The sequence below is a fragment of the Trametes versicolor genome (assembly GCF_000271585.1).
Source record: "Trametes versicolor FP-101664 SS1 unplaced genomic scaffold TRAVEscaffold_12, whole genome shotgun sequence".
Classification (NCBI taxonomy): Eukaryota; Fungi; Basidiomycota; class Agaricomycetes; order Polyporales; family Polyporaceae; genus Trametes; species Trametes versicolor.
Genome location: NW_007360332.1, coordinates 35,581 through 44,266, shown reverse-complemented (window position 1 = coordinate 44,266; position 8,686 = coordinate 35,581). Strand labels below are relative to the sequence as shown.

Sequence of the window (8,686 nt, the reverse complement as noted above, 5' to 3'; positions counted from 1 at the left end):
GCACACACGTCCCTCGGGACGACGTGCACCGCGCGCCGTCGCGTGCGGACGCGTCCGGGCAGTTTGATTTGCGCGGGAGCGGGGAGGGGGTACGATTTGGGGGACGCCGCGGCGGACCCGGGGAGCGAGGGCGCGCCGTGCACGAGGTGCGGGCGGCCCCGTGGGGTGCGGAACAGACGCGTTAGGCACGCGGCGCGCTCGGCGTCGTGCGGCGCGCACCCGCCTCGTCTCCACGCCTGGCGCGCCCACACAACGCCGCCGCGCCCTCGTTGGTCGCGGCGGGCGGCTCCCCGTGGCTCATGCGCCCGACGCCCGCCTTTGTGGCCCGGCAGGACGTCGCGGGGCACACGTACTTACTTTTGCCCGCTCGCGACGCCGACGCCGCGCCGCGCCGTCTGACCTATGTACCTAGTATCTACGCATCAATCCATGCCGCTTCCCCCTCGGCGACGACCTCGGCGGGACTCCCACGCGCTGGCGGTGACAACGGAGGTCAGCCGTTGTGTGCACGGTCTCAGGCTGTACTGCCGCACTCACCCTTGTGCTCGCGCGGAACACGCGACGCGGGCTGGCGGCTGTCGAGGGCGCACCGGGATTCTGAGGGCGCACCGGGAGTCTGAGGGCGCGAACACCGTCGGGAACGCGGCCTGTCGGTAGCGGAAGATCTGCAGAGGTGAGTGTCACGTTGTCGCCTGGCTCGGAGCGACGGACCACTCACCGGGCTGTGTCAGACGGCCTCGGGAGCGCGATTCGGCGCGCGGTCGACTGCAAACGACGTCGAGGCGGGATTTCCGACTCCAGAACGAGGGTGACGCTCGAGTCCCGCGATCCTGTAAAGAGTTAGCGATGCAATGTACGCGGCAGTCCATGAGGAGGACCAGCTACGCCCGACTCGCGCCCGGGACCTACGCCGACTAGATACATATGTACAACGCCCCATCCCATGCCTCGCGCAACTACAGCACCGCTTCCATCCCGCCGTGCCGTGGGCCCGCCGGTGACGATCTACACAGTGCGCCCCTCTCCCACGGCGCCGCCGGGAACATGCCTCTCCGCGACGTCCGCGCTGTGTACGGGCGGTCAGTATTTCGTACCGCATCTGCGTTCTGGAGAGACACACTCACCTCCCGGGAGGTCCAGCTCGCGAACGAACACAGTCACAGTCGGCGGATCTCGTCGCAGTGAGTAGTCTGATTCTACTGCCATCCAAACGCGAGTGAGGCACTCACCATCGAGTTCCCCAGCGTCCTGACCATCCCCGAGGGTCCCCATTGCGCGGGCCGAGGCGCTGGCGATGCGAGAACGTGCGGGCACCACGGTACCATGCGTACACGCCGTCGTGAGGGGTGCACTGCAGGACCGGATCAGTGAGTACTTCGTCGTCGATAGCCGAGGACGACTCACTGATGATGCCGTCTCTCCGGGTCAGTTGGACGCCTTCGTGCGGAGCGGACAGGACGGTACTTGCGGCGCACACCCGCGCGTTCCAAAGCCACACCATCCGGGGGCGAACGTGGGCGCAGCGTATCGCGCGGCGGCGACTGCGGAGGGCTATGGAGGGCTGGTCAGTATGTGTGCGCGCGCTGGACCACGGCTTGACGGGCGTTCGAACGCGCTGTGCACGCCGCGTCGTCTGTGGAACGAACGCTCACCTCAGAGCGCGTACCGAGGAGCCACGGCCGCGCTGTCTACGTACCGCTCGCGCATCGCGGACAGAGGGCAAGATATCGGAAAGAGCTGTGAACCAGTAGGTCAGCGGTCATCTTGGACACCTTGCACGATGCTGACATACCTTCTGCATGCATAGATACCGCAGGAAGACGATAGAAAGCGGAGCAGGGAGGGAGGGCAGGAGAAGAGGTATGCGCGTGCCGCGTCCAACGCGAGCACATACTTATACTCGGCGTGATTTAGGGCCGCCCTCGTCCTTCCGACCATACCGTGGTCCGTGCGTCGACTGTGTACCGGAGCCAAGCCCACTTCCGTCACACGGAAGCAGCTGCTTACGCAGACGGCCCCCGAGGTTACGAGAGGACTGGAAGGACAGCCCGAGTCCGCTGGGCGGCGGGCCAACCACACCACGCCACGGGCAGCCGATGGAGATGGTGCGAGCGGGAACGGACACGCACGGATGCGCCGCGGGTGGCAGAACCACAGATACGCGGCGCGGCGCGTTTCACCAACCGGTCTCGACTCGTAGATGGGGGTTGCATTCGCTTCGGGCGGCCGGCGCTCGGTACGCGAACACACAGGGACCGCCCTCGTTTCGAGCGGACACGGGCGCAGGTATCGCCGTGACGGGCTAGCCTCCGTATTGGCAAGGACACGCTCGTCCGCCTCGGCCGAGACGGACAGGTTGGCAGAGAGGGCAGCGTGCTAGAGGATGCCCTGCACATAGTGCGTCTCGCGGGCAACCATCCTCGCCATCCATGCATGTTCGGTACCTGTAGCAGCAGTGAATATATCTCGTGAGGACACCCCCGTGTTCGTGTATAGTTTTTAGCGCATCAGGCACGATTACATCGACGGGCGATCGTACGAGAATGCAAAGGAAGCGGGTTTGCGATGTGCGCGTACCTCGGCCGCCTCGCAATTCGCGCGTACCGCCGTCATCGTACTCGCTCGTTGAGTAATGTACAGAAAGGGCCAGTCGTGACGACCTCGTGCAACGCCCCATCGCATGCAGAGCAGTCGGTCGAGCGTGCTAGAAGACACGTACATGGTCAAACAGTCTCGGTGGGTGCGCCGTAGTACATTGCCAGATTATGGAACACCACAAACGCTTTCGCAGCTCCCAAGTCGCTTCCCATTGCAGTATATATTCTCGGGACCAACACACTGGAGCCGCGAAAGACGAGATCTTTGAATCGACGGCAGAAGGCCCAAAGTTATTAAGATGTGCCATGAATCGATGCGGCGCCGGGGAGAGCCTATGCTACACAGATGGCCAGGACGACCCTCAGCCCGGCAGGGTGACCAAATATGCAATGGAGAATGTAGGTACGCACTGTACTACATTCACGAGTCCAAGCCCGGACGGATGTGCACAAATATATGCCCGTGTGTTGTATGGACTCCAGAAAAAGCCTGCGAACCCGAACGAGTGCAGCGTATAGTCCCACAGATCGGGGCCGTCCCCGTCTAAATGAGCATATTCTATCGGGAAAGACTGCATGTGCTTCGACATTTGTGCTACCTGAGCTCGAGAACAACACGTATACATTATTTCAGTAACACACAGCATGTACCAGACATGTGCATGCCATGCGGGAGGGTGCTGGAAGCGGCGAGGCGATTCCCAGTGAGTTACACCATGCGAGATCGACTATGCCCGCCGGTCGAGGCCGCCGCCGCTGGATCCCCCTGCTTCCTATCGCAATCAGGAAACACGCACGCGCATATCAGTGTCGTCATGGATCCAGAATATTTGGCAGGAGTGCTAGGCGATGTAAGTAAACAGACAGTTGCCGCAAGAGCACGCGCTGATTACCAGACTGCTTGCCGCAGGTTTCTACCGGGCTACCTGTACACTTCTGTGGGGTCTCCGGACGTCTTGGTATGATGTTTACATCATGCTATTCAGTAGACCGTAGCGCGCCAGTGTGCGCGGTGCTGGACGTTGCGAAGGCAGCCAACACGGCGGATACATTCGAGGTAGCGAGCCTTGGCAACCACTGGCACCGACTCGAGCATGCGCCGGTCCGAGATCGAGCCAGATATTTGGGTTCTCGGGTACCTCACCAGATGCAAACAGATATGAGCCTCCGTTATACACGCCAAAGCAGATATAGGAGTGTGAGGTCAAAAGCGGACGTCCTGGGTGAGCCAGAGCGAAGGCAAGAACGAACGAACGGCTTGAGCCACGGCGGCTCCGAACCTCCTTACCAGAATAGGCAGGCGTGCAGCCTGATACCCATTCCCACTATGTCTGCTCGCGCACGCACACCCCTTGGACGTCCTCCATGACCACAGCTGGTTCGAGGACATGGCTGCACATCCCTGCGGCGTTGAGTATTGCTTAGCGACCAGTGCGAGGGTGACGTCTGCCCAGATCTTGACTGCGGGGTCAGCCGAGAGCGCCGGCGGGCATGGAACCGCCTCCGAATCATCTGAGATCGGCGACCAACTGTAGCCGTTCGCGTTTATTCATAAATGGTCCCTAGATTTTTTATCAGAGCGACGTGTATCTTTCCCTGTCAGTGCGCTATTCATACGAGGGGCAGAAGTGAAGTCGGGCAGGAATAAAAGTGTGAGGAGCATACTAAGGCTGCACACATTGCCATTCCTGCTCCCCTCATTTCTGGTCAAATGAGACCGATCAGGGTGTTCGGCAGAGCTCCGAAGAGCACGGCGCAACCAGTGAGACGGCCGAAAATTGAGCGGAGATGGACATCGAGGCCGTGCAAGAATAAATCACGGAGCACCCTGAATATTGACATTTCCTGAGTAAAGCCTGATCACGCCGCCCACCATCCGCCGCTGTGTGATTGGTCCAGCGGGAAGAAATGAGGTGATATGCTACAAGCGAGCGGGTAGCTACGAGTCCAGAACGAGCGCGATCCAATTGCAGAGGCCCCCGCGACGGTAGCCGCTTGCCGTCACCCTCGCCCCGGCGGTGTCCACACGCGGCGCAGGACAATTCCGCCCCGTGTCTAGACGGACTCCGACATCGCTCAGGGCTAGCCACGCACCTGTGTTGTTTGACTCACGAACGCGGCTTGCATCCTCTGCCACTTCCTTGCCCCTACTCTCTCACCTCCCTCCCATGTCGCTACCATCACTCTCACCCACATCTGGCACATCCTCCCTATCGCTATACTACACTGCAGCAATGCATTCGACACGCACAGCTCACCGCGCTGGAGGTCTCGTGCGAAGCACACAGCAACGGCGGTGAGTAAAAGCGACACAGTTTGCAAAGGTACAATGCTGGGAGCTCAACACAACCTAACCAGACTGCTAGAGGCCACAGTACAGAAGCTTCTGGACGTACAACGACGGATCTGGTATGTTAATCTCGCAGCTCGCCGCTCATCTCCGAAGCTCCCCTCATCACTTGAAGGCGACAGCCCTACCAGCACGAAGACCGTGTTGCAAGACAACCGCCAGACGACTCACGAGGCCGCACGAATCGCCCTGGACAAAACGCGCACACACAGTGTGCCTCACATCGTGTTGCAGGACGCTGGATGTGTTTGGGGAGCTGGCGGCACTTCGCGAGCACGGTGTGTGCTCATCACCACGTTCCGATAGTGTGATCTGCACGAAGGTGAGCCTCACGGCATGCACAGCGGTGTGAGCTGACTGGTGACACCACCCCCGCGCTACAGTTCCACCCACCTCACTACTTTCGACTCGCAGCCGTACCACTCACGGCGGCGAGAATTCCAGGACAACCGCATCCGGGCGCGTGTAGCAAGCTTCTCCTGCGGCAGCAATGGCGAGCAATCCTCATCCACGGGTGGGCACTCGGAAAAGCCCATCGCCTTCGCACGCAGCTCTCTGGGGCGTCGATGACGCCAGAGAACCCCTTCTTGTCCGGGAGAGTGCAGGAGCATCTCCCCAACACACTTGCGGTGCACGGCAGGTTCAGGCGGTGGGGAAACTGACGGTTGACGGCACCGGGGACCTCGTACGACGGATCTGCGGTCCCGCTTGCCGCTTGCGGGTGCAACACCTACCGCTCAGCTTCGTGTCCGTGCCGGCCCGCGAAGAAGGACGCACTCGCCCTTGCACGAGCAGCACGAGCGGCGAAGTCACGGCCTCGAGCGGGGTACTCGGAGAAGCTCAACTCTCACGTCGCTCTCGGGTACATCCGTCGGGATCTCTTCTCGTCCCGTACCTGGGCGTGCTGGAAGATATCCCGAGGGCGCCCTCGGAACGTGGAGAGCGAGGCGAACGGACTTACAGCGGGCAACATCGATGCGCTCGTACGCGCAGCCTGCGGATCTCCGGGTCGAAGCTCACAAGTAGACGATGTACCACTTACCTTCGTGGACACGCCTGGAAGTGATCCCACTGCTCCCCTCAGTGGTCCTCATACGTGACATGTTCGTTGCGGCGGGTGCAGGATGTGCCCGCTTCGCGCGGCGGATTCGAGCTGAAGAGCGCGGCACGCGGGCACTCTTAACTCCTGGTCAAGCTCGGAACAGGCGCCCCGGGCGTGCAGCGCAGATGACCGTCCTGGTCGAGGCATTTGCCAGTCTCGCCACGGCGTTGCATCTGGCGAGTTGCACTTCCAGGTATGGCATCATCTTCGCGCTCGTCGAACAGAACGGACTCCGCACTCGCGGCACGAACTCGAGTCCAGGGTGGTGGGGTACCCGCAATGACACCGGTGGCTCGCGTGCGAGGTCGCGAAATCAGCGCTGTGCGGGCTCGCACAGCGAAGAATTCGTCAAAATGCTGTTAAACTTACCAGGTGCGCAACATACCTCCGTCTCACACGCACGGTACTCATTGAAATTGACAATGATACTCCCGCAGCGCGGACCCACCGTCAAGTCCCTCGCGCGACGTCGTACGGGCGCTCCCATCACCTGTCAAGTGTCTCCCGATAGCGTGGCGCGGAGGACGGCTGCAGTCGACCGAGCTGGCAGCCTTGCCCCTCTGCAGCGGAGGGTGGGCGATTCTCACCTTTCGGCGCTGGTGTTCCTGTCTCCCTGGTCGCGCAGAGTGGAGTTCCTGGGCACAACTTGACCTGAGTACCAGGGCACCCGCAACGACACCGGCATCCAGATCTCTCGCTCAGATCTCTGCGCAGCGCCGGATTGAGTGCAAGTCTGCGAGGTCGCGAGCACTGCAAAGAATCAGTCCGAACGGTATCAGTAGTATCCCAGGTGCGCAACATACCCTTTTTCGCGTGTACCGTGCTCACTCGGCCGGCATAGAAGGACGTGGCCGTCCCGGGCAGCCGCCGCGAGCTCTCGCGCGGGCACTCCCATCGGCTGTGGAGCATCTCCCGGGAGCGCGGCGTGGCGGTCCGTCCCGGCCGAAGAGGCTGCAAATCTCGCGCAGAGCGTATGACGACTCGCTCTCTGGGAGTACGGCATCCTTCGCGCGGCCTTCCTCAAGACAGTGCCTAGGGGCTGCATCTCTGCGAGCACTGTTTGGGAGTGCGACGAAGCCTAGCGGATGCTCGCAGGCTCACCTGGTGAACGTCCTGCACCGCACTTCACCAACGGTACGGCAAGAGCCTCGGGCGCGCGACATACCTCTCTCGCGCAGCTTCCGTCCCGCGTGCGACACCTCTCCCGCGTCGCGGCCGGTTCTTCCCGCTGGGAGCACGCATTCAGGGTCCCCGAGGTAAGATGACAAGTGCGGGCCGCCGCGAGCTCTCGCGGTCCCCCGGCTAAGCGACGGCAGGGTGAGCGCCATTTTTGTCTTGCGCGAAATCCGGTGTCTGGCTGATCGTGCGCTGCAGACATGTACCAGATAAACAGAGTGTCGCCAGAAACGAGCCCAGGAGCGAGAGCGAGCAGGCGAGGCCGGCCGTGGTCGTGGTGCAGAGCAGAGACGCGGCGAGAGGCACGACGCGACTTGGCCATTTCGAGCAGTGCCAGAATAGGCGCCCGTTTTGCGCGGCGTGCGCGAAGTGGTTTCTGGGTCGTTCTGGTGGGGGTAGCTTCGCGTTTTTCGAGTTCCTTGCAGTGTATCAACGTAGTGTATCAATGCGAGTATTTTGAGACCCAGAGAGCGAGTCCGAGTCCGAGTGAAGTCCTCCGAGTGCCTCGTATCCTCCGAGTGCCCGCTCCCCGTACCTCCTAGTACCCACCCCAGCGTCTACCTGGCCCCCAGAATCCACGCACGGCGTCTACATAGCCCCCAGAATCCACGCAGAGGACAGAATTCCATCTGGGAGATCGTACTCAGCATCCGCGAGATACCCCGCCAGCCGAGATCCCCCTCGTCCGTCCGCGCGAGTCCTTGGCGCCCGCGTCCCCGCACATCGCGTACGCCTGCCCCGCACCGCCACCACGCACCGCCACGCCGCGCACACACAACTCCATCTCGCCCGCGCCCTGCGCATTCGTGCCCAACGAAATATATTTCTGTCCTATGTACACGCCGCCCCCTGTCGGCACTCCGCCCCACCTGCACTAGGAGTAGGGTCGCGCGGGCGTAACTGGACGAGTAGGCGGTGCAGATGCGAGTGGGGAGCTTGGGAAGGGGTATGCGGTACCCGACTCGTGTGGTGGCTGCGATGAGAACGATGGCTTGGCAGGAGATGAAGACGCTGTGGGAGGAAAGGTATATGATGAAGAGGGGCCGGGAGTAGGGAGATCGGACGGAGAGAAGGGCGACGATGTTCGCGTGTTGAAGACGATTGGTGATGGTGCGGATCGCGAGGGCGCGCGCTCAGGCAGCAAAGAAGATTCGCATGAGGTCGGGGCGTGTCTGTGCAGCACTCGCAGTATATGTGAACATGCTTATATGCGCGCATATAGTCAGCTTGGTTGACGTAACAATCAGGTCCGCACGTACCTGCACTAGTGAGCATGTCGAGTACGATCCATACTGCTTCTTCCCCCTCACATTCGGAATCATCCAGCCCAGAACGACTCCCTCGTCGTGCAAGTGCGTCCCACATCTCGGCAAGACCGGAACCGCTGGGACTCCCCATGAGTGCACTCGCGCTAGACGCGAGACTACTGCTCAGAGTCGCGGACGCCTCACGTGAACCCCC

At 61.6% G+C, this 8,686-nt stretch overlaps 2 protein-coding genes across 2 annotated transcripts; one reads left to right on the top strand and one right to left on the bottom strand.

The window, feature by feature from the left end:
- Window positions 1-415: 415 nt before the first annotated feature.
- Window positions 416-1,801, bottom strand: TRAVEDRAFT_52292 (uncharacterized protein; the record flags this gene model as incomplete). The annotated part of the gene is made up of 8 exons (XM_008045248.1): window positions 416-474; window positions 538-647; window positions 719-830; window positions 1,125-1,172; window positions 1,230-1,351; window positions 1,405-1,551; window positions 1,697-1,737; window positions 1,793-1,801. 8 exons carry the CDS (start codon window positions 1,799-1,801, stop codon window positions 416-418), a joined length of 648 nt encoding a protein of 215 aa, XP_008043439.1.
- A 4,462-nt stretch (window positions 1,802-6,263) lies between these two features.
- On the top strand, window positions 6,264-6,998 carry TRAVEDRAFT_31433 (uncharacterized protein). The gene is made up of 2 exons (XM_008045164.1): window positions 6,264-6,799; window positions 6,853-6,998. The coding sequence occupies exon 1, from the start codon at window positions 6,472-6,474 to the stop codon at window positions 6,697-6,699; it is 228 nt and encodes a 75-aa protein (XP_008043355.1). The 5' UTR covers window positions 6,264-6,471; the 3' UTR covers window positions 6,700-6,799; window positions 6,853-6,998.
- Window positions 6,999-8,686: the final 1,688 nt, after the last annotated feature.

Bases quoted from the DNA above. Each gene is read 5' to 3' on its own strand.
- TRAVEDRAFT_31433 (XM_008045164.1), top strand. From the start codon at position 6,472: ATGATACTCCCGCAGCGCGGACCCACCGTCAAGTCCCTCGCGCGACGT.